This window comes from Sphaerodactylus townsendi, linkage group LG07, assembly GCF_021028975.2.
Source record: "Sphaerodactylus townsendi isolate TG3544 linkage group LG07, MPM_Stown_v2.3, whole genome shotgun sequence".
NCBI lineage: Eukaryota > Metazoa > Chordata > Lepidosauria > Squamata > Sphaerodactylidae > Sphaerodactylus > Sphaerodactylus townsendi.
Window position 1 is genome coordinate 120,023,494 of NC_059431.1, and position 26,410 is coordinate 120,049,903.

A 26,410-nucleotide genomic window follows, 5' to 3' on the forward strand; every position below is an offset into this window, starting at 1 on the left:
GTAAAGCGAGTTACAGTAATCTAACCGCGAGGTGACTGTCGCATGGATCACAGTGGCCAGGTCAGTCTGGGAGAGATAGGGAGCCAACCGCCGTGCCTGGCGAAGATGAAAAAACGCAACCTGGGTAACATGGGCCACCTGGCTCTCCATTGACAAGGCAGAGTCCAGGCGGACCCCCAGGCTACGAGCCAGGGATGCCGGGGCCAAAACGACCCCCTCCAATATAGGCGGCTGGAATTCCCTTGGTCTCTCCCCCCGGCCCAGCCAGAGGACCTCCGTCTTTGTTGGATTAAGTTTTAACCTACTCTGCTTCAACCAACCAGCGACCGACTCCAGACAATGCTGTAGAGCTGCAGGGGCAGAGGCCGCCCCCCTCTCCATCAACAGAATGAGCTGGGTGTCATCCGCATATTGGTGACAGACCAGCCCAAAGCTCCGCACCAGCTGAGCAAGGGGTCGCATGTAGATGTTAAATAAAAGCGGGGAAAGCAAGGCCCCCTGAGGAACCCCACAACTAAGTGGGGCTCTCTGGGAGGCCTCAACCCCGCACCATACCTGCTGACCCCGACCCTGGAGAAACGAGGCAATCCATTGGAGGACAATGCCCCGCACTCCAGAGGCTGCCAGGCGGTGGATCAAAAGGTCGTGATCGACCACATCAAACGCTGCTGTGAGATCAAGTAACACAAGCAGCGCCGATCCGCCTTGGTCTAGCTGCATGCGGAGCATGTCTGTGATGGCAATGAGGACGGTCTCCGTCCCATGCCCAGCACGGAAGCCGGACTGGAAGGGATCGATGGGTATTAGATAAAGCACCCACAGTACAAATGCGAAACTTACTTTATTGTTTTGCAAAAGGTCTTCCCCCTTTCTCTGCCCACTCTGCTGTAGACATAAAAGATGCACCAAAAATGGACATCAAGGCTCCCTTCCCTCCCCCCCAAAGCAACATCTGAGTCCTTCCGGTGGCACGCTCCGCACACTTTGAAGAGAATAAGGCCGCAGCTTTAAATAATTATGTCAAAGAAATGACAATTCTGCTCTTCGTAGGAGTAGGGATGAATAATTACAAGGCTGGGACATAATTAAGCAATTTTGGCTGTCGTCTTCTCGAGCTGTCATTCTGATGTGAAGAGCTGTCTGGCTGGGCTACATGGCTCTCGCCGGACGGGATTCTTCCGCTTTGATCTACACTTGTGCCAGCAAAATGAGGTCACGGTTTGGTCATTACACGAAGCTTCCTCGGCTGGCACGGTGCCCCCCTGCCCAGCCAGGCTTACAAGATTCCGTTTTTTTTTTTAAAAAAGAAGAATCTTGCATGAGACTACATTCAATATTTTGACAACTCCAAATATAAACATCACTGGGTAATGAAGTTCAGCTCGCTTGGCGCAGCAAGACAGAACCGAGCGCGGCAACGTTAAGCTGTTTTCTAATGAATGACTGTATCTTCCTCCTAACGACAGTCCCATCACAAACAGACTTGAAGCAACAAAAGATGAAATGAAGCAAAGCAGAAGAAAGCAGCGTTCTGTTCGGGAAAAATAAAAACCAGAGCAAGGCAGGGAGTTAGAGAAAATTAAATATTTATGATACCGTGAAGATTGGTGATTGCTAGCTACTTTTTTGCGGCGGAGTAAACAGAAGCGAGTCGGAGGAAAATATCCTGCCTCGAGTGCCGTTTTCAGGGGGGGGTCTTTTTCAGAGGGGCATCCAGCTCTGTAAAGATTTTTACGTCAAGCATGAGATGAAAGCAATTCCCAGTATAACTCCCATTGCTCCCTCACCCTCCCCCCCCGAGTCCCATCAGCCATTGTTTCATTCTGCTGAATAAGCTATTTATTTCCACGATGGGTATTAGTTTGTCTGTAGCAGTACAAAAGAACAAAAGTCCAGTAGCACCTTAAAGCTTGCCAGAAATTTTGTAAGACTTTAAGGTGCTACTGGACGCTTGCTCGTTTCTATTGTCTATTTCCAGTTTATCCTTATGGAAGAGAGTTGACATCAAATTCAGATTTCACTTTGAAGAACAGGCCTGATGCCAGCTATATACGTCAAAGGAAAGTAATACCCTTAAGAACATAAGAACTAGCCTGCTGGATCAGACCAGAGTCCATCTAGTCCAGCACTCTGCTACTCGCTGTGGCCCACCAGGTGCCTTTGGGAGATCATGTGCAGGATGTGAAAGCAATGGCCTTCTGCTGCTGCTGCTGCTCCTGAGCACCTGGTCTGCTAAGGCATTTGCAATCTCAGATCAAAGAGGATCAAGATTGGTAGCCATAGATCGACTTCTCCTCCATCAATCTGTCCAAGCCCTTTTTAAAGCTATCCAGGTTAGTGGTCATCACCACCTCCTGTGGCAGCATATTCCAAACACCAATCACACGTTGCATGAAGAAGTGTTTCCTTTTATTAGTCCTAATTCTTCCCCCCAGCATTTTCAGTGTATGCCCCCTGGTTCTAGTATTGTGAGAAAGAGAGAAAAATTTCTCTCTGTCAACATTTTCTACCCCATGCATAATTTTATAGATTTTATAGACCCTTCCTCCACCATTTCCTCTTTTCTTTACCTGAAAACCCCCCACAGCCGCCCTCCTTTTCCTGCTCCCTTCTCTTATTCTCACTTACCAGCCAACCTTCCTTTACCTCAGCTCCCATCTTCATTCCTTCCTTCTTTCCCTATCCCTGGCAGTCTCTCTGGGGAAAGTCTGGCTGAGTTGAGGAGTGCCAGCCACTAGGCTGAGACCAGTTGTACAGTAGGGAACGCATAATAATTTGTGAGGGGCACCTCACTTTCCCCTGTATCTACCTCCCTTTCCCTCCTCCTGGTACCCCCCCTTCATGTCCTCAACTTCCCCTGCTTCCTACTTTCCATCCCACCCACCCACGGATCGTTTATCTGCCCCCCCAACTTCAGCTATTTTTCTAAAAATTACTTCATTTATACTCCACCTTTCTCCTCAATGGGGAACCAAAACAGTTTACTTCATTCCGTGCTCCATTTTATCCTTACGACAACGCTGTCAGGTATATTAGCTGAGTACCTGTGACTGACCCAAGTTACCCCTGAACTTCATGACCAAATGGGCATTCACCTTCGGGTCTCCCAGATCCTAATCGGAAACTCTAACCACTGCAACACGCTGCCTATCATGGGGTGGCTGCTGTTGAACAGAAGCAAGTTTCTGAGCCTGGGAGTGACATGGAAATAATGTGATATTTACTTTTATTTTATTTTTCAAAATGTAAACCCCACCTTTCTGTCCTCACAAGGGTCATCAAGGCAGCTAACAAATTAAATACATTTTAAAACCATAAAAATAAACAAAAACTATAAAAACATTCAAAACCACAACTAAAAACATACACAGACATAAAAACAGCACTTAAAAGATTGGGAAGGAGTGGGGGAATCACTCAGGGAATGGCGAACAAAACAATAATGTTTTCAACGACTTGTGGATGTTGTTAGTTAGTAGGAGGGGACGAACAAATCTTCCTGAGGAACAAGTTCTAGAGTTTTGGTGCTACAACCAAGAAGGCCCTCTCCCAGGTTACCACATGCCTAATCTCAGAAGATGGGGGCACTTGAAGCAGGGCCTCTGAAGATGGTCACAGTGATCAGACAGATTCATAAGGTTGTCCTTAGGATATACTGGTCCAAAACTATATATGGCTTTGAAGGTCAATGCCTGTACCTTGAATTGCGCCCAAAAACAAATTGAGAGCTGGTGTAGATGGGAGCACAGTGCAGTAATTGCATCTAGATGTAACCAGGGCATGAACCACGGCTGGCTCACAAGTCAAAGTGGTAAAATGCATTGCTGGCCTTAGCTACCACCTGCTTTTCCAGCAGTAGACCTGGATTCAAGAGCACCCCGGTAATTGATGCATGGCCTGGCCCCAGTGAGTCCTCCCTGAAAGGCCAAAGTAGGCATGAACAGGGCCCAACCACTCCCCTGTATTTTAGTGACAGAAACCAAGGCTTGAAGGATGGCAATGCTGTTGCAGTTCTGCAAAGACCTGATGCAAACCTGTCTGGAATCCATTTGAAGTGCTTGCTGCCAAACTGAACAAACCCAGAATTCGCTCACAGCTGATTGTCTCAGTAGAACACAGTGCATTCAACTGTTGAACATGGCTGCTGGGAAACTTGTGGCATTCATATAGATTTTCTGGATGAATAGGGAATGGAATTCCAGAAACAACTTAGTCAGCATGCTCAGGTTTCCAGGTGAAAATGAAGGTGGTGAGCTATGTCCATTCAGTAGAATGCATTGAAATCCAATCAACGTTCTTATTCTCCATTTGAGAACTATGCTCACCCAAGGTGATGTACAAAATTGGTAATGGTATTAATTAACCAGGCTACATTTAGAAAATTTCTGATAACTTTGCATTGTATTAGCGATAAGATTTACTGGGCAATGTATAAAATCTAACCATTGTCTTCTATGTATTGCTGAAGCCTTGAATCTACTGGCTGTTGCAGGTTTTCCCAGCTGTGTGGCCACCGTCTGGTAGTTTTGGCTCCTGGCCACCATTCAAACCATAAGGACATATACAAATACAACTGGAAAAGCTCTATTTGGAAACATGCAAATACACTGTCTTTCCCTCCCACAGTTACCCAACTACACAGAACACTCCACACTATGATACAGAAAGAAGCACATCTTAATGTGCAGTGGCGTAGCACCAAGGGGACAGGGGGCATGATACACCAGGCGCACACCTGTGCGGGGGCGTGGCGGGGGCACGGGGTGCAAGCGTGCTCCAGGAGCAGTTCCCCCTTGCTATGGCTCTGGCCGTTTCCGCACGGCCGTGGAGGCGCCTCCATGCCGGCAGGAATTCCGCCGGCGTGGAGGCAGAGGCCGTTCACATGGAAGCATGCGGGCGGCCTCCAGAGAGGCCGGCAGGCGGCAGGCGGCTCCGCATGGAGCCGCCTCTTCCCCCTTCCCCGTTCCACTCACCGTGTCCCCGTCGTCGGCCTGCTGGCCGTGCAGCCCATCACGCTGCCCTCCGACCTCCAGGGGTCGGAGGACAGCGTGGGCGGGGCTTCGACGGCCAGCAGGCCGACGACGGGGACACGGTGAGTGGAAAGGGGAAGGGAAACAGCGTGTTCCCGGTGGTGCTGTTCGCACCGCGCCACCGGGAACACGCTGTCGGGGGAAAAACAACCCTTTAAAGGGTTGTTTTTCAGGGCGGCCTGACGCCGCCCTGGGGGAGGGGGAGCGCCGCCTGTGCGAATGGCTCCCTGGAAACGGCGTTTTTACCGTTCCCAGGGCGCCATTAACAGGCCGTGCGGAAACGGCCTCTGTTATTGTGACATGCCTCTGAAGATGCCAGCCATAGATGCGGGCGAAATGTTAGGAACCAAAACTACTCCACCACAGGAACCAAAGCTACTCCACCACCAATGCCCACCAAATGTAAAAAAAAAACTATCCACAGGGAATTGATACCATGCACATGAAGATGTGCGCATATAGATTTTGTTGAACCAACTCATTTTAAAAAATTCAAGACCACTCCTCAATTCCTTAGGCTAAACCAATATATGGGTAACATATAATAAAAAGTATAATGATCATAATCCTGTTGCGCACCATGAGGCAATTGCTCACCACATCCAAAATGTTTACAAAAAGGGAATACATTATGCTTGGTAAAGACTTAACAATTCTTCAGGCAAGCAATTTAGGAACGGGCTCTCGCCATATTAAATTTGTACCTTACACTAAACGGATTGGGAAAATAAGTATACGCTTCAGCATAAGATTTAAAGGATAACTAATTCAAAAATTATATAGCTTGAGGTATGAAACGGAGCTACTAGAACAAAACAGCAAGGCTTAATGCTATCCTTGTGAATCGGAACTCCTCGCTTAAGACAATGGTTATAAGTAGGTAAAGAAGAAGAAAATTGCTGTCAAGTAAACTAGAAAATAGTTTGAACAACAATCCTTTTCTTTTTTCCTTATTAGGCCAAGTTGCATGCATTAACTCTGGTCTCATTTTGAAAAATAGAACTGTCAGCTATATTAGAGGAAAATTCAGGAGTACCAAGATACTTATAAATTGAGAGTAGATAGCACGAGAACGATTACAAAAGGGAGAAAGAATAAACATAACATCCTTTACACATTCAACTGTTGCATTTTACAGGGTACAGCAAAGGAGAAAGCCTTTCATAAGAGCTTCAAAGAAAGTGATTTCATTTATTGGAAACTGCATTGTATGAGTTGAAAATAGCTAAAGGCACTAGTAAACAATGTGTCAAACCAATCCCCGAATACGAACTGTTAAAACTTTAATAGTTATAAAATGAATCACTCTGAATTAATTTGCTTTCGGTGGCAAACATGCAGCTGATAACAAATGTATCTAGCTACATGTCTACGCCTCCATACGCAGCATATTCCATAACTGTTATGGCGCTCTTTAAGAGGGTTGGAAATTTGCAATAAATTATTAATTGTGCATATTGTAAAATAAAACAGCATGTAAGAGAGTTGCTATGTGAAAACATGAAAACAGAATTTCAGGTTGCTGAGAATTCCAAGACATATCTTGATTTATACGAAAAGGACTACCCTGTGCAGAATGGTTTTGTGTGCCCCAGATCAGTGTCTATAGGACATAGACAACCAAATCTTCTGAGTAAGGAATATACAGTTTAGACCCCGTTAATGCAGAAAAGCTGGACTCTAAATCATTCATTTGACTCTCTTCAGTATCCGCCACACCACGGTGTATAATACCAGAATCAAGTCAAGGAGAACTTCACAAGCATTATTGAAATCGACAATCATATTACGGTTGGATAGAAGAAATGTACAATTCAATCAAATTAGAGTTAGCCAATTATACGCCAATAACTTCAAAGGTTACTAAACGTATCAGTTTGAAGTGAGATCAACTTTATTTTAAAAAAGAAGCCTCACTGATGTACCATACAAATAACACAAGACACAGAATCATAACATCATAGAGTTGGAATGGTCCATGGGGCCATCTAGTCGAACCCCCTGCTCAATGCAAGATCAGCCTAGAGCAGGGGTCTTCAAACTATGGCCCTCCAGATGTTTATGGACTACAATTCCCATCAGCCCTGCCACTTGGCCATGCTGGCAGGGGCTGATGGGAATTGTAGTCCACGAACATCTGGAGGGCCATAGTTTGAAGACCCCTGGCCTAGAGCAATGGTGGCGAACCTATGGTACTCCAGATGTTCGTGGACTACAATAGGTTCGCCACCACTGGCCTAGAGCATCCCTGACAAACGTTTGTCCAACTGCTGGTTGAAGACTCACAGAGAAGGGGATCTCACCACTTCCCTAGGCAGCGGAATCCACCGTTGCAGAACTCTTACTGTTAAAAAAATGCCTAATGTCCAGCTGGCACCATTCTTCTGTGATTTATTTATTTATTCATTGCATTTTCTTTTTGTAGGGAGCCTCCCTGCCAGCATCAGCTCAGCGCGAGCTTCAGCCTCTCGAATGGCTGACCCACAGTGCCCAGCAACCTCAGATATTCTTCTACAGAGGTATGTCCTTCCCTTTATTCCTTGAACATTTCTTGAACATGCCTTCCTTAGCTTATCATGGAGTTTTCTGTTCATACACATTGGTTTCTTGGATCCCCTACCATGTTTCCAACTTGCTTGAGCTTGCAAGAGGTCTTATTTTAGTTGCTCTTTTCCCTTCTAGCAGTGGCGTAGCGTCAATGGGATAGGATGGGGCACAATGCCCCAGGCGTATGCCTGCATGGGGCATGGAGGGGAGGGGCACAGGCATGGCAGGGGCGGAGGACACAGGCATGCCCCGGGCACAGTTCTCCCTCACTCCACCCCGCCTTCTAGCATTCTTGTCCATAGAATGATTCTCAACATGCGTCAGACTTCATTAATATCTGCCCTTCTAAAATCTAACATACGCATCTGGTTACAAACTTCCTTGGCCCCCAAAGCAAAATAAATTCTACAAGGACATGGTCACTTCCCGCTTAGGTCCTCACCACCTTCATCCCATCTACCACTCTTGCCTGCTAGTTAATATTAGTTGAATATGGCCCAACCTCTCATAAGTTTCCTTCACCATTTGGAAAAGGAAGTTACCAGCCAGGCAGGTTAGGAAGTTGCATTACTGTGGATGCTTAACAGAGTTTGTCTCCTTCCATACATCAAGGAAATTGAAGAACCCATAACCACAAGATCATGTTGCCTGTATACTATGTCAAGTTGCTCAAAGAGGTCAGCATCCATTTCTGGCCAGGCAGCCTGGAGAAGACTCCAGCCACAACACTGTTTGCCCTTCCTCTCCTTATTCTCGCCCAGATATCTTTTGTTGGGTGGTCACCTGCCTCCTCCTGTATTTCCTGACAAGCAGGCCCTCAGTTTTTTCTTGAACAACTCATATCCATCCATGACTACATTCGAGCCATGGGAATCATCCCAACTGATGCCTATTAAATCATGTCCCTCTGTCTACATTAGAAGATCAAGCTCTTCCTTCTTATTGCCCAAGCTGACTAACTTTGCCTCCCTAAACACCAAAATTGAGGTTCTTCTATCTTCCTTCACCTCAGAAGAAGCTAAGACCACATTCTACAAAAATTCTGATCTCCAAACTGCATCCTCTCAAGCTCCTGCATCTTCAGACTGCATGAACTCCTCTGGTTCTCCAGAAACACCAAGTGGCAGTAGCTATAGGAGACACTAAGTCTAACCTTGGCAAATGGTCTAATCTCCATAGAATTAGGACTTCTTTGAGTAAACTGTTGAACTGTGACCCGAGGAAGGTTCAAATCAGATCATTTGAACACCTACCGTATTACAACAGTCATCACAGGATGATCCTAAGCTTTGCAACACCTTCCTCCCCAAACCAGCTGCTCAATTGGAAAGAGTACTTTGCCAATCGTTATGATCTCATATTCACGCGAGTCTTTAAGAATATTAAGTCTCCCAATCTAGTGGCTCCAGCTTACAAAAACACGAGGGTTGGTGAGCCTGCCCCCACGAGGCACGCCCTTCCAGGTGGGCTTCTGCTGCTTGCTGAAATCCCCATGTTGGTCATCTCCTTCCCTTTGTGGTGTCAATTTTAAGCCATGCTCATGACTCTTCCTGGATTTCTGCCAAACACGTTCTTCCCTGACCATTATTGGTGAAGCCCGTTGAGTGCTAGTAGACGATCTTCCAGAAAACCTTGTCCGTGGTTCCAAAATCTAAATAGCCCCTCCTGGCACCTTTATTGCAGTCGGTGGTTCACTTCCATTATCTTCTGTTCCAATCACATTCCTCTTCCTCTGACACGAAGGATCAAAGAGAACACCACCTTTGCCCCCACTTCCTTAAGTTTTCTACTGAGAACTTCATAGTTTGCCTTAATGCTTGCGGTGGTGTTCATAGCCATGTGGTTGGTTCCCATGTTGTCCATCACAAATGGGTAGTGAACAAATATTTAATAGTTTATAGCCTGATGCATTTTTCCCCTCTATCTTATGTGAATGAGGGAATAATATTGGAATGGAAGTTATTGTTCTCTTTCCCTTATTACAAATTTGAGAATCGGGATACTGCAACTTAAAAGGAAAGTAGTCCACAAACTTAGTGTGATGCCAAATAATTTTAAGAGTGACATCCTAGAAAATGGATGTCAGTATCAAAATAATAAAAGCTTTATAACAAACTCCAAATAAGAGTGATGAACAATCAATAGAAATAAGATAGGTATGTTTTGATTTTATATATTTTGTATTTTTCATCTACTTATTGTGTTTTTCATTTTTTTGGTTGCATGTAATGAAATATTCAAATTTACATGTGCTATGTTAACATTGAATAAAGCTGTTCTCTAATGAAAAAAAAAACAAAAATAAATGGGCAGTGACCTGTAGGTCTGATCAGTTTTGGCATCTGGATACTAGATCTAATTTTCGCCGATGGTGGGCAACGTATCTTCCAGGCTAGGAAGCTAGCTAGGCAGCCAGGCTAGGAAGACATTCCATACCTCTCAGTAGAGAGTCTCCAAAGACCAACATTTTCCTCTTCCTTCCAATTCCTTTTTTTCATAGTCCCATGCCCACCTCCAGCAGGGTGTGATGGTTGAGAGCAGATGGTCTCTGATCTGGGGAACTGGATTTGTTCCCCCACTCCTACACATGAAGCCTGCTGGGTGACCTCACGCCTGTCACAGTACTCTTCGAACTCTCTCAGCCCAGCTATTTCACAAGGTGTCTGTTGTGGGCAGAGGAAGGAAAAAGGAGTTTGTACGCCACACTGAGCCTCCTTGCAGGAGAAAAAGGCAGGATATAAATCCAAACTCTTCTTCTTGTTGTCCTTATGATTCTTCCTCTGCCAGCATTTCTACCTTTGTAGCAACTGTAAGGACCTGGAATCAGTTCCTGGGTTCCAAAGGAATTGAGTGTTGCCTAGCTCGACGCCTTCAGGTTTGTGTTCACAGGTGCTCATTAGGGCAGCCAGCCACTTGGTTGTTCCTTTGTCCGACCTCCCTATCCTTATGCAAGGCCTCATCTCTTCTGTTAATAAAATCCTCCCCTTCCTTGATCTCATGAAGGGTAGCAATCTTTTCCTCCAGACTCCAAACTGTTTCTTCTAAGGGCTATATCAGGTTACGCTTCTGACAAGTGAAGGTCTATCCTGTCCTCAGGGACGAAAAGAAACATGGTGACTGGAAATGTGCCTTAAGTGTTCATCGTCACCTTCTTTCACCCTAGAACAGTGGTGGCGAACCTTTGGCACTCCAGATGTAATGGACTACAATTCCCATCAGCCCCTGCCAGCATGGCCAATGCTGCCAGGGGCTGATGGGGATTGTAGTCCATAACATCTGGAGTTCCAAAGGTTCGCCACCATGGCCCTAGAATTTCTTCACCCTAGAAGAATTCCTTCACCCTAGAATTTCCTTCACGTGTTGCTGTACCCTGAAACTTGCATGCCTGACCTACCAAAGCCATTTTACATGAGAAAAGGGATCTGGGAGTCTTAGTAGACCATGAACTAAATATGAGTCTGCAGTGTGATGCAGCGGCCAAGAAAGCCAATGTGATTTTGGGCTGTATCAATAGGAGCATAGTCAAGATCAAGGGATGTAATTGTACCTCTCTATTCTGTATTGGTTAGACCTCACCTAGAATATTGTGTGCAGTTCAGGGCACTGCAGTTCAAGAAGGACATTGACAAGCTAGAACATGTCCAGAGGAGGGCAACCAAAATGGTTAAAGGTCTGGACTCCATGCCCTATGAAGAGAGGGTTAGGGAGCTGGGGATGTTTAGTCTGGAGAAGCAACGGTTAAGGGGTGACATGATAGCCATGTTTAAATATTTGAAGGGATGTCATGTCGAAGAGGGAGCAAGCTTGTTTTCTGCTGCCTCAGAGACTAGAACATGGAGTAATGGATTCAAGGTGCAGGAAAAGAGATTCCACCTAAACATTAGGAAGAACTTCCTGACCATCAGGGCTGTTCGATTGTGGAATTCACTGCCTCAGAGAGTTGTGGAGTCTCCTTCTTTGGAGGTTTTTAACAGAGGGGGAATGAACATATGTCGGGAGTGCTTGGATTGTGTGTTCCTGCGTTGCAGGGGGTTGGACTGGATGGCCCTTGGGGTCTCTTCCAACTCTATGATTCTATTAAAGCCAACCTTGGCAACATATATAGGGATGTAAAAATATCTTTCTGGTCCCTAGGCCCGATCCCCAAGCTGAGCACTACAGGCCAAGAGCCCTTTGTCTCGCAGCAAAGGCCTCTGACAAGGAGGAGCCCTAGAGTTCAAAGCCTCACAACCTCTGCCTCTCCACAGCAACAAAGGGGGCGGGACCAGAAAGGCAAACAGACCTTCCTCAATCAGCAACCCAATATTTTGCAATAATTGCCTTTCTTCTGCAAAACACCACCACCCCCCTCTGCTAAGCAACAGTCCTTCAGAGGACACTTCGGTCGACAACCTCACCTGGGTTACTGCCCAGAAAAAATGCTCTAGGAAAATTTTAAAAGCAGACTAGTATTCAAAATAGCATCTGTAGGGGTGCGTTAGCGAACCCAGTAGAGCTTCAGAAAGTGCACAGGAATGCCTGCGCCATCTGTCCCCTCCTGGACTCACACGTATGCACATCACGAGATCCCCCAGACACCCGGGTCACAAGATGCCCGAATGTGGATTCGACCCAGAGAGGAACGTCTCTCCCTGCACGTACGCAGCCCTCCGCTGAGTCATGAATTGCGCAACTTTCTCCCGCTCTCCCGCCTTCCCCAAACCCTTAATAAAGGTGCCAGGGACCCCAGCTCGGCAGACTAGCCAGAGCCGCTGGCTTCTCTCCACCAGTTTCCTGACATCGCTGCGTCTCGCCCATTCGTTGCGTCACCGTAACGACTTCAAGCATCAACAGCAAGATTTTTAAAAGAAAGCATCAGAAACACAATGTCAAAGACTCTGTCACAGCTACTAGGCCTGACCTTAGGATCCGGCGGCTTCACCACTTTCATGAAAGCACCTCTCAGGACGGCTTCTTCGCGCTCGTTTTGGCTGACTTTCCGTGAATCCAGAAACTTCAAGTTGCTCAGTTTGTTCAAAACAAAATACCTGTTATTGAAATAAAACAAATAACAATTAAAAGAAGAACTCTGTCAATAAACCCTACTGCCTGTAGTACATGGTCCTCAATTTCAAGGATTCCAATAAGCACGCAGGGAGAAAGACTTTGTATTTTATCAATACATTTTAGTCTTTTTTCTTTTGAACTTTTTTGCTCTTGAGGTTAGCAAAACAATGACCCCGATCTTTGCCTCATTTCCCAGGCACTTGTGTCGCTGTTTATTTTCTGTGTTAACTTATACTCCACTTATAAGAACATAAGAACATAAGAACAAGCCAGCTGGATCAGACCAGAGTCCATCTAGTCCAGCTCTCTGCTACTCGCAGTGGCCCACCAGGTGCCTTGGGGAGCTCACATGCAGAATGTGAAAGCAATGGCCTTCTGCTGCTGCTGCTGCTCCCGAGCACCTGGTCTGCTAAGGCATTTGCAATCTCAGATCAAGGAGGATCAAGATTGGTAGCCATAGATTGACTTCTCCTCCATAAATCTGTCCAAGCCCTTTTTAAAGCTATCCAGGTTAGTGGCCATCACCACCTCCTGTGGCAGCATATTCCAAACACCAATCACACCAGCAAGCTGAGTGACCCTGGGCTAGTTTCTCTTACACTCTCTCTTCAACTGGTCTACAGCACAGGGTTGTTGTGAAAATAAAACAGAGACAGGAAAAAGCTTTGAATACTGCTCTGAATACTTTAAAAAAAGAGCTGGCCAACCAATGGTGCTCCAGTTGTTCATGGACTACAATTCCCATCAGGCTCTGCCAGCATGGCCAATTGGCCATGATGGCAGGGGCTGATGGGAATTGTAGTCCATGAACATCTGGAGAACCATAGGTTGGCCAGCCCTACTTTAAAAGATTAACAGAATAAAGATGCGTTAGATCAAATGAGGTCCATGAAAGCTAAAGCCCTGGGTTAAATTAAATTCATTATTAAATTCATATGTTGAATTTAATAGGACTCACTTTGAGTTCTTGATAACGTATCATAACACAAGTATATATTCCTCTGAATGAACATAACTTGCTCTTTGCTTTTAAATCCATACCAGATTTTGATACAATCATAGATACACAAGATTGCTCTCCTTTTTTTTGCAGTGGTTTGTCATGCACATCTGGGCATGAGTAGAAGAGGAATGGAGACAGTTGAATTTAAGGGATTATCAGGGGTATCAAATAAGGCATATGCTGCAGTCCCAGAATTAAGCTGAGATATGTATCGAAATCAAAGTGAGATGCAGGAGACACAAAACAACAGACAGAATGAAATTGCAAACTATATGAGTATGGACAGGGAAAATTCTCTCATCGCTGACAGTAACCATTAAAACACGCACGCTGTCCGCCGCCTTCCGCCAGCCTTAAAGGAAAAGCTTTCGATAATGGTAATGACCAGTCTGCTAATGTTGAACCAAGTTCCACCTTATAAGACTCATCTGGATCCATCAAACCTGACTTGCACTTGCTTTATTCACTCTTTCATTTTCCAAGGGCCTTCTGCTGGGTTAGGATGGGGTGGGAGAGAGAAGACCTTTGCAGAAGACCTCCCCAGTAGCTCAGCCTCACAGAAGAGCTCCCTTTCCAAAGAGACTGGCCATAGGCACCAACCAGGCATGGGCCCTCTTCTTGCCGGCACCCTCCCTTGCAAAGCACTGGCCTCTCCCAGCTCCAGGGTGGGGTCTGGGAACAGGGGTGCCATGGCAGTCTCCCTTCCAGCCTGCCTGCAGTGCAAAGGGGAGCGGCCAACCTGAGCTGAAAGGCAGCTTGCTGCCCCGCTGCAGGCACTGCCGGCCTTCCTTTGGCTTTCTGCCAAAGACTCTGCCTCTGTCACCCTTAGAATGTTCGTGCAGCATGTCTGTGGACTGAGGGGCTGGTTTGCCCTTAGAATGTTCGCGCAGATGGCCAGAGGTGAGCAGTTAAAACAGTAAATGTGTAATAACTCGAGTAAAATTGAATATTTTGAAAAATCCTTTCTTAGTGAGCACCTAAACCACATAATGAAACGGTGTGCCAAATTTCAACATTGTAGGTTCAGTGGTTTTTTAGTTCTGTGCATGAGTCAGTCAGTGAGTCAGTGAGTGGTATTTCGCGTTTATAGATAATGGGATGGATCTAAAATGTTGGATTGGGTACAAAGGTATTGTTTCTCTTATGGTCCCAACTTCACAATTTGGACCCAACACAGTGGGGTAGCGTCCACAGGGCGGGGGGGGAGGGCGCAACACTCCAAGGGCTCCCCCAGTGTGGTGGATGCATTCTGGAATGGGGCAGGGCAGGGCAGAGTGCGTGCGCACCCGAGGCACAGTCCCCCCTCGCTCCATCCCTGACCCAACACAACATTTATTCTTTTTGTTTAGAAATTCTGAAATTCTCAGCGTCCTCAGAACATCAGTTGGAACAAGATATTTCATAGAATCATAGAATTATAAACTTTGAAAAAACACAAGAATCACCCAGTCCAGCCCTGTGCCATGCAGGAAGGCACAATCAAAGGAATCCTGACAGATCGTCCTCCAGCCTCAGTTTAAAAGCCTCCAAAGAAGGAGACTCCACCACCCTCCGAGGCTGTATATTCCACTGATGAGCAGCCCTGACGGTCAGAAAGTTCTCTGTGGGGCTTTCTGCACTGACAGAGTTGTACTGGTTTCTATTTAGGTTCACCTCATGTATCCGCACTGCAACCGAGCTCAACGTTGTTTTGTCTCAGTTCCCCCCCCCCCCAGAACTGCGATATCCCTGTCGCAGTTATGAACTGCACCTTTCTGCTGGAACAAGGTCGATACCGCTTCGAAGCTTCGAAGTGCAGACGCATCGAAACGACACCTCATCCGTTCAACCAATCAGGAGCCGCTTTTGTGGCATGCACAGAACGGGAGAGTTGTGGCGGGCATGTAACTGTAAACTGTAAAAACTGTAAAAAAAAAAGAACGCTCCCGTTTCCCGTGGTAACACAAGCTCCAATCATGATCGAGGAGCGAAGCAGGCACCAAGATGATCCCGCCCACTTAGCTCGGTTCCAGGGGGCCAAGTAAGTTGCTGTGAGACAGCCTGGAATTGCCCCCCCACTGAAGGGAACCGAGTCGACCTTAGCTCCCTTCTGTAGTGCGGAAAGCCCCTGTGATACCATTTCCATGGGACGGATTCTTTGCTTTCAGCCACATACGTATATATCAAAGCATACAATACTATTACAGTTTACAATTCTGTATTATTATTGCAATCCAGAAGAGAAGCTTGAAACCACTCAGCAGATGGGCTGATTCCAGAGCTAGCACCGGGGCAAAGGGGCACTTATGCTGATGCTAGAGAGCCCTGTGGCAGCGCTTCTCCCACGAAGGAGCTCACATCCAAGCCAAAGGGGGTGTTACTGTCAGGCCCGGCTCCCGCTAGGCCTGGCATCCCAGGGACCGGCCTGGCACCACGGAGCCTGGCAATTTCTGCTGCTTGCACGGTTTGGGGGCTGGATGGCCCATCGATTGATTTGCTTTGTAACTCGTGATTCAGGCACACATCCCCCCTTATCTCCCACTTCCTGGGACCAAGGGGGAGTCTTTCGCAGGTGCAAGATTCCATAACAAGGCTTTCTCTCACTGTATTGTCGAAGGCTTTCACGGCCGGGATCACTGGGGTGCCGTGTAGATTCCGGGCTGTATGGCCGTGTTCTAGCAGCATTCTCTCCTGATGTTTCGCCTGCATCTGTGGCTGGCATCTTCCTACTATCAGATCCTCTGAAGATGCCAGCCACAGATGCAGGCGAAACGTCAGGAGAGAATGCTGCTAGAACATGGCCATACAGCCTGGAAACCACACGGCACCCCACTTGCTCTCACTCTTCCTTGCCTGTTGCAAATTGTTTTGAGAAAGGTGAGAGGGAGGAATACCAATGGGAAAATGTTTTCTGAGGTACCAGGGACAGGAGCCAGAGCCCCCAGCTTTGGCTACCTGTTGCTGGGATCCTGACACAGTTCAATAAAGCTCTTGATACCTTCATGAGTCTCATTTATTGAGTAACAGACCTTTACAGTTAACTGGAGTGGGGCCAGCTTTAGTTGATTTCAGTTCGGGAATGCCCCCATTTTCTGGCAAAAGCTCATGCCAGCAAAATTGGTGGCGCAACTCATTGTGACACCTCGGCCACTTTCGTGGTGGGTGGGGGAGTGTCGACGATGGTTTGCTCACTGCTGCACAGCAAGCCTATTTGGGAGTGGAGCGGCTGCCCCATGGCCAGGGATGTAGGTATAGATTTTTTATGGGGGGGTTCGGGGGTGGGGCCACACCCCCACCGCCCCTAGGGTGGAAACAATGGGGGATGGGGGACCACCTTTGGGAGTCCATAGCTTTGGACTCCCTGGACCAAACTTCACAAAACCTAGGTGGCATCAATAAGAGACTCTCCTGATAGTACATCCCAGGTTTGGTGAAGTTTGGTTCAGGATGTCCAAAGTTATGGACCCTCAAAACGTAGCCTTCATCTTCTATTAGCTCCCATTGAAAACAATGGAGGATGGGGCACTCCCTTTGGGAGTCCATAGCTTTGGACGCCCTGGGCCAAACTTCACAAAACCTGGGTGGTATCAATAAGAGACTCTCCTGATAGTACATCCCAGGTTTGGTGAAGTTTGGTTCAGGGGGTCCAAAGTTATGGACCCTCAAAGGTGTAGCCCCCATCTTCTATTAGCTCCCATTGGAAACAATGGAGGATGGGGCACCCCCTTTGGGAGTCCATAACTTTGGACCCCCTGAACCAAACTTCATTAAACCTGGGATGTATCATCAGGAGAATCCCCCAAACACTCTCTGAACGTTTGGTGCTGCTAGCCTAAACAATGCGCCCCCTGCAGGCCAAAAACTGAAAAAGCCCTAAAATGTTTCAAAAACCCACAAACGGAGGGGCGGAGCTTCAGACATGAATGGGGGGGTTCAAACCCGAGAAACCCCCCCTTACCTACATCCATGCCCATGGCCTTGCCATTCTCAGTCATGGCACAATTACACCCAACCACCCCTGGACTGCAGTACTAACCTACCTAATCTTTGCATCATTCCATCATCCATCTCCACATAAAACTGCTCTATTTTGCAATGATAAACAAGCTACGGTCCGGAATCACACATGCCAAGTTTTTGTATACAAACCGATGCAAAATAGGGCAAGATGCAAATTTAAATAAATGAGTACATAAACACAGCAGGCACACATCAAACATTTTTTTCTAAATACACCTCTTGATTATTTCCACGGTGGATTTGGCAAACAGGTATCAAATTAAAAAGGGGGAGGAAACGAAGAAGTTCCGCTTTTGGAAACATAACGAAAGCTACTGAGCATCGCTGTTATTTTATGACTAATGAGGGGAATATCAAGGAAGGATTCACATCAATCTTGGGGGCATTCCTTCTCAGGATTTTTAAAATATGTTAGAAGAAGTTAGTGTCAATAAAGATCACATTTCATCAGGGGGCAGCTCCCATCACCCTGAGTTTCCACCAACTTTCACCTAAAGCCAAGAATCGGTGACACAGAATTGGTGGCCCAGATTATATCTCTTAATGGACTGGGAAGGGCGGGGGAGGACTTTGATAAATCCCACGACAAGGAAGGCTGCTGTCCCAGTAGCAGAGCCATCTCCAGTTAAAAGGACCTGTCAGAGCATGCTGAGAAGGGTCTCTCCCTGAGACATGGCGGAGCTGCTGCCAGACGAGAGGAGACCATTTGGGCCTTGACAGAGCGATGGGTTTATTCAGTACAAGGCACCTTCATGAGTTTCGGGTGACACCTCAATTGTAGAGCATCTGGTTTGCATGCCAAAGTTCCCTGGTTAAGCATAAGCATTTTTATTGTCATTGTGCACACACAACGAAATTTACAGCAGCATTCCTCGATGCACACAATTTCAGACTCATACCCCATCCTCACTTTCCCCTTCCTCCACCCATCCCTACACAGCCCCAAACACATCAACACGAAGCCACGGAGTTTAGCATAGCCACAGCTCTAGAGTAGAAGCTGTCTCTACGCCTCTTTGTCCTAGTTTTGATAGACCTGTATCATCTGCTGGATGGTAACAGTTCAAAAAGAGAGTGTGCTGGATGAGACGGGTCTCTCAGAATATTGTGGGCTTTCTTTAGGCTTCGGGAATTATAGAGTTCTTCCAAGGAGGGGAGAAATCCTGGATAGTTGAGTTCCCTGGTTAAACCCTAGACCAGGGGTAGGGAACCTGCGGCTCTCCAGATCTTCAGGAACTACAATTCCCATCAGCCCCTGCCAGCATGGCCAATTGGCCATGCTGACTGAAGCTTGATGAAGTATGAATAATTTATCTGGAAACATGAGTCCCTAATTAGTTAGGTTCCCTGCTTAAACCCTGGATAGTTGAGTTCCCTGGTTAAATCCTGGACAACTGAGTTCCCTGCTTAAATCCTGGACAGTTGAGTTCCCTGCTTAAACCCTGGACAGTTGAGTTCCCTGCTTAAATCCTGAGTGTATCTAGTTAACAGGACCAGGCAGTGATTGATGTGAAAGATCTGCGCTTGAGATCTGCAGCTATCCAGAGTTGATGAGAGCGACTTTGACAGATCATTGGTCTGACTCAATATAAAGTCAGCTCTCTAGGATGTTCTGCAGTTTTTCATATACCTTAGCTTTTTCTTGTGATGGATAATTTTATTTCATTGATTAAATGTATTTCTTTTACGCCACCCCACGACTTCTTTCACCAATGTGCAAAAGATAACAAATGAATTAAACGCAAGGTTCGTAAAGCCATTCAGAAAAGCACACACCCTCCCGCACACGCAGGGCCAGGGCCTGGATTCAGAACGTTTCGGCAAGACAGCCAAACTTCGGATGGAATTTGGCTAGCCGAACACCCACCCACACACATATCTTTATTTGTTTAAAAAAGGAAGCTGTCAGAGCATGGCACAGCATGGCATGAATCAATGTTTCTTTTTTAAAAAAAAAAAACAGCCCAGGAAAGTGATAATATCAACTCCAGTCAATTATTTGCTATTTACAGCCAGATATGAAGCAGACTTGTTGGAGACGGAGGGAGGAAGTAGGAGATCCTTTCCTGGCAGGAAACAGAAAGGCGATTGATAACGTTTCCGACAAATGCCAAGTTTATATAGACCGCCATTCTCATCATCAGGCCGTGTCCGTGTGGTATTTGGAAGAGGTAACAACGAGTGTCCAGAACTATGAGGGAGGAAATGTGTTGGAAGTTCCAACCATGAAGGACTCTTCTCAAAGAGATCTGGACCTGATGGAATGAAGTTATTCTGGGAAAGTTGAGGACTGACACACAACACACACACACACACAGAGAGAGAGAGTCAGGCAAAAAAAACCCCGAAACAAAACACAACAAAATTAAGTGCCCATGAATCTACCCACTTCTGCTGGGTCAGTGTGACCTTGTAAATCCTTAAGGAAACAGTCCATACTTGTTATTGCGGTGAAATCCATCGCCAGCCAGAATGCCAGCACTCCGCAGAACTGCGCCAGCAGGAACGAATAAAGTAATACTAATACAACAACAACCCAAAAGGGCCTCCTTGCCGAGCACAACATGTCCCCCAATGAACAATTTGTCAAGCTCAGCTAGTCGTCTGGGGAGACTGAAAATGTTCTCAGCTCCCCCGGCTGCCCCCTGAACTCTCCGAGGGGCTTTGATGGCCCTCGTCTTTCAGTGGGGGAATATACTTCCATCTTATATTACTGGCAGAAAAGCTCGGCAGACAAGGGGTTCTTTTCAAGGCAGATGGGAACAGAAGGAAACAATATGTCAAGAGGAAAGTTCAGGGGGAGCAGAGAAGCCCGGCTAAGTGCAAGGTGAGAAAAGATTAATATTCAGGTGCAGAAAACATCACAGCGAGAAAATCAGCAAATGTTTAATGACGGAGTGAAAGATGCGATCGGCGACCAGGCTGACATAGTACAGGAGCGACAAGCAGGATCCCCGAGCAGACTGCTGTCTCAATTCTAAGCTGCCAGCTTTGGAACCCAGAGCTCCTGAGCGTCACTCCCCTGTCTGGAGCCCTTGGCCAAGAAAGAAGCCCCAAACCTTCAGAGTGGACGGAATTATTTCAGCAGGAGATCACAGTCTCTCCTGTTCCAGCGCTTTCTAGGATCCTGGTTCCCTGAAGAGACAGAACATGAGGGGCCCTCGAAGGAAAGGTGGTGGCAGTGGCCGGGGGGGGGGGGGGGGGGGGGGGGAGAGAACGGGGACTGAAGAAAGAACAGCCGTCTGTATCATGTGAAAGAAATCTTCCCCTCATCATCTTGGCAGGGCAGATGTTGTGGAGCCCCAAGATGATGGACTAGAAAAAAAAAAGCAATCTGCAGCGAGCTTTAAAAGCTACCCTGTCATCAGTGCTGAAGCTTTGCAATAATGATGCCATTTGGAAGAACAGTCAAAATTAAAGCTCAACACCCCGCGCGCCTTTCGTCAAAGGAGGGAACAAAACACATATCTGGGGCTCCATGTTAAACCATGCATGCTGCAGGCCCACGTTTATCCCTGCCCCATATCCTCACAAGGGAGCAACAGTGGCATTAGGAGGTTAAGAGCTACGCATGTATCCTAATCCTGGAGGAACCGGGTTTTGATCTCCCAGCGCCTTCTGCTGCTTGAAGTTGTGGAGGCTTTATCTGGGGAATTCAGATTAGCCTGTGCACTCCACACATTACGCCAGCTGGGTGACCTTGGAGCTAGCTCACAGCTCTCTCAGCCCCACACCTACACCTCATGGGCAAGGCAAGTGCGCTTTGTTGTGGGGTGGGGAGATTCAGAGGAGCAGGGCCAAGGAGATTGTCAGCCCCTTTGGAGTCTCCTACAGGAGAGAAAGGAGGGATATAAATCCAAACTCCTCCTCTTCTTCCTCTTCTCCCTCTCCCTCTCCTCCTCCTCCTCCTCCTATATTTTTCCACGGCCCGCAGCAGCCTCCGCAGCCCGCAGCAGCTCCCACAGACCGCAGCAGGCTGCTTGTTGTACTTTAAAAAGGTAAGTGATGGGTGTGCGGGGTGTGTGTGCGGGGGGCACACAGGGGTCATGGCTGCCATTTCACCCCTGGCACCATTTCCCCTTCCTATGGCACTGTTCAGTACTATCCCATTTCAGCAGAGGCGTATCAGGGGGGATGGCACCTGGGGACAACACCTGCTCCAGGCTCCCCCCCCTGCATTTGGGGGCAGGGCTCAGGGGTGGCTTGGATGGGTACCGCAGCAGCAGGACGGCACCCATCCAAGCGTCCCCCTGAACCCTCCCCCCGCCTCCCTGAAGGCCGCCTCCTGCCCTCCCAGGCCCTGAGAGCAGGCCAGCTCTTTCTTTCGGCACCTCCCCAGTGCCAACCCGCAGCTCTTCCTAGACGGAGTGCCGGTTGCGCAGGGAGGTGGGGGTCAAGCCCCCCCTCTGCCGTCATGCCCGGGGTCATTTGACCCCCTGTCCCCATGGGCAGTATATGCCCCTGCATTTCAGATTTTTCTGGGATCAGGATGGAGTCCAGAACAGCCATCTGCCCACCCCTAGCTGGGCCCCAGAGCTGCAATTACAGTAAGATAACAAAGGGAAGAATACCCACATTCAAATATAGAGTTAACATGACAAAAGACAGGGCTTAGGCCGCACCTTGGAGAGCTGTGGCTGCATTTTTAACTCTCTATTTTCCTGGAAGGCTGGAAGGGGAGGAGGGATGAGCCAAGGGGCTACCATCCCGACGGCTTCCCGGCCCCAAAAGGCCTCCCCTCACGGATCCTGAGGGCATTCTGGGTATGCCTTTTATGGAGCAGCTGTGTGTTATTACATTATGGGAAGCGCCCGTTACTAAAGCGTGGCTTCCATGGCTATTACATGTCAGCGTCCACCCACTCGTTCATCCCCTCTGGGAAGTGGGTCCATGCCACCAAGTTCTGCAGTCTCTTCTGGTAGACTTGGGAGTTCCAGCTAAGATGCGACTTTCTTGTTACCTCTGATGTAGTTCCCCTCTCTTACCCGCTTCTGGCCGGAGGAGCCTTCTTCACAAATTACATGCCATTTTGTTATTGTCCGGAGACGCCGCCTTCAGTAAAGCTTTCACTATGGAATACTGGGTGCACCCCCCGAAACCTCTTGGGCAACTCCAACTTTCGGCCATTACCGAATTAATCACTTTAGTCACCTGGGTATGGCTCCCGGTAAAGAGCTTCTGTCCCAGCTTGTGGCAAGCCTATGCAGCCCAGGAGAGGTTTTTTTGTTGTGGAAGGTACACATCCAATCTCCGACAGCCCAGCCAGAGGGGAAGGGCAACCTCTTCTTGTCAACCTGCCTCTTATAGGTAATTCGCTTCAGCTTTTAACAATCCAGTGCCTTCTGCATGGAGTCCCCTGTAAGCCTCCCAGATAGATCTGCACTGCCGCACCCCTGGGAGCTCCACTGGGTGCTCCTGGCGATTATCTGACAAAAAGGGGAAGGGCTTTGGCTGCTGGCCTGACACCACTTTCTAAAGGAGGTTTTTCCCAGTGCTGCTGCAATGCGGCATTATTGTAGGCATACTCATGCGGAAGAGCGGAAGCAGGAATTGACCCAATTGTGTCCTGGCGGTAGTTTTTGTAGCACCTTAAGTACTGCTCCTAGTGTCCTGGTTCACCGTTGCATCTTTGGTCAATGACATGCCTGTCTGTGCAGATTATTATTGTAAGCAGCCGACGGCGAAAGGATCTGTTCCATGCCTAACAATCTTTTGGGAAGTGCGTAGCCATGAACCGAGGGGAACAAACCCCTGACCACCCCTGTCCAACACCTTACTTTCTCAGGAGGCGGAGTGCAGGCGCAGTATATGTGCTGCATGAATATTAAGCTGAGCCTTCTCAGGCGACTGGCTGTGGGCAGAGAGGGAGCCACCGCATGGACAGACAAATGGAGGCCTGCTTGGAGGAAACAGTATCTACTGAACCACCCAGATCACTGTCTTTCCACGGACTTCGTGGGCAAGTCTTTTAGATACTTTGAACCATTATCTTGGCAGTGCAGAGGCTGAAAAATACGTTATTTCCCTAGCTGTGAGGAGTTTCGAAGGTATCTTGCACATACAGCAAAGAACGGCTCCCTTCCTCCAGTAATGCGAGATTTGGGGTGGGGAACAGCAGGCAGTGAAAATTAACAGTACAGACGTTCAATCTGGAGCCCCTAATTCTGCAGTATTACATATATATAGCTTAATCACTATTCAATGTGGGTAACAATTCCAGCACCCTATATGTAATGCAGTGTTGTGTCTGACATTGAAAGACCTGCACAATTGTTTCACAACTGCACAATTGTTTCAGACTGCACAGCACATTTGAAGCGGAGACTTCCTCAAAAAAGCCTAATGGAAGAGTCCCCTTTGGAAAGCAGTCCCTGAAGTAACTCTTTGGATCCCAACTCTTTGGATCCCACAATACTAGAACCAGGGGGCATTCATTGAAAATGCTGGGGAAGAAGTGGGATTCACTAATGAAAGAGAAACACTTCGCCATTCACCTGGCAGTGTGATTGGTGTTTGGAATTATGCTGCCACAGGGAGGGTGGTGATGGCCACTAACCTGGATAGCTTTAAAAGGGACTTGGACCTTAGATTCTGTGGAGGAGGAAATTCGATCTATGGCTGCAATCTTGATCCTCTTTGATCTCAGATTGCAAATGCCTTAGCAGACCAGGTGGCTCAAGAACAGGCAAGCAGCAGAAGAGCCACTGCTGCTTTCTACATCCTGCATGTGAGGCTCCCAAAAGCTGCACCCTGGTGGAGCCCTCTGAGTAGCAGAGAACTGGACTAGATGGACTCTGGTCTGATCTAGCTGGCTTGTTCTTATGTTCTTATGTTCTAACCTTTGCTTTTTCCAAGTCAGAGGGAAATCTATAATAAGCGGCAAGCCTGCTGAACTGGGCTCCAATCTTAACATAAGCCCGGTTTACTTTTTTAAAAAAAAGAGACAGAAAAGAATTGCTAAAACCACATAGAAGAGCAGACTCTTAGATAAATTCAACCCTTGTAAATTTAATCCAGGGTTATGTGTTGCACCAGATCTTTCTGTGGTGATATACAACTTAGTTACTAGGGTTATCAAGGAGGCAGGATCCCAAAGTTGCATAGTACATAAAACATTCCAGTTAACAATGCAAAGAGGTTAACTCCCCCAAGATAACCTACTATCAGAGGGTTAAACCAGATGACAGGGCTCTGTCAGCTTCCCGGGAGCTATTGATGGTTCAATCAGTTTATTTTGAAGGTAAAGCACAACAAAAGGGCACTAAACTTATTCAAACTGTCAGCAGAGACTATCTGGAATGTTGCTTGCAGGTAAGTAATTTGGGGTGTTTGAAGACTATTATCAAACAGCAATGGCTGCAGAAGGAGACAGCTACTAATCACAGAGAATGCAGCCGTCATAAAACACTTTACGGCAGGCACTGGGATCTATAAATTGCATGACATATTGCAACAGCTGTCAACTTATAAAACTGCTAGTTACAGACCACTGTTTAATGAAAAAGGATCCATCTGAGTTTTCCATTCTGCAAGCGGCCCGCATTTTTATTTTCGCTAAGGGGATGTGGTACGCGTTCGTTTTAAAAACCACACTTCAAATCCTCTTTCAGAACTGCCCAGGATTGGTGTTTATTTATCTAGGGTGTTTCTGTGCCACCTCTGGACCCCTACTCAAGGCAGCTCACCATTAAAAACTAAAACACAAAAATGAAGCCATTAAAAAGAAGCCATTAAAGCCATTAAAGATCAGGCCCCAAAACAAACAACTGGAGATCTAAGAATTACCCGGAAACAGAAGTGGGCCATTAAAAAGCTGGTAAGATAAAATGCGTATTGAAAAGCTTGGGTTTAAATAAAGATCTATTTTTTTAAAACAAAAAGTTTTATTATCACATGATTACATTAAACATTACATATTAGACATTCTAATAATAAACATTCAAACCCAAACAAATCACATATCACATTGCCCATTATACATTTACACCCCTCTTAATTCGACAATAAATCCCCGTGGACATTCGAAATTACCCCACAAATATGCCCCCTCTTAAAATATACCCTGTTCCCCTTATCATCTATAACCATAGGTGGCAAATTCGCGGCCCTCCAGATGTTATGGACTACAGTTCCCATAATCCCCTCCCAGCATGATGCTGGCAGGGGATTATGGGAACTGTAGTCCATAACATCTGGAGGGCCGCGAATCTGACACCTGTGATCTATACCTTCTCTCCACCCTTACCAATTTTAGCCTATTTTCTATAACATTTAATCTCTTATCACTAATCCCCTTCCTCATTTCCCCAGTCCTTTACCCCTAGTATAATTCCCTTTATTTCACTCTTATGTTCTTAGTCTAACTTACCCTTTGTTTATACTTGTACTATTATTGATTTTCTCTGACTATTTCACCTACCCCTTTTGTGCTTGGTTTGGGCTTCCCCCTGATTCCTCCCTTATCTGATATATAATTATACAAAATGAAGGTATGTCTTTATTCCAAAGAAAGATCTATTTTGACCAGGCAACAAAGGGCCCTTTCGCACATGCAGGATAATGCAATTTCAATCCACTTCCAATGCACTTTCACAATTGTTTGCGAGTGGATTTTGCTGTTTTGCACAGTGAAATCCAGCTGCAAAGTGCATTGAAAGTGGATTGAATGCACACTATTCTGAATGCGCGAAAGTGCCCTAAAAGAAGTACAGTCAGCACCAGGCAAGTCCCCCATGGGAGGGGGTGTTTCAAAGGCAAAGTCCCAGCACAAAATAAATGCCCTGCC

General features: G+C 46.9%; 1 protein-coding gene across 1 annotated transcript in view; it reads right to left on the reverse strand.

Annotated features, from left to right (window-relative positions):
- The window catches only part of LRMDA (leucine rich melanocyte differentiation associated), a 1,147,950-nt gene that overhangs the window by 471,147 nt on the left and 650,393 nt on the right, over window positions 1-26,410 (reverse strand). The window contains exon 5 of the mRNA XM_048504168.1: window positions 12,478-12,604. Coding sequence (XP_048360125.1) covers window positions 12,478-12,604 — 127 coding nt within the window. The remainder of the gene's footprint in view (window positions 1-12,477; window positions 12,605-26,410) is intronic.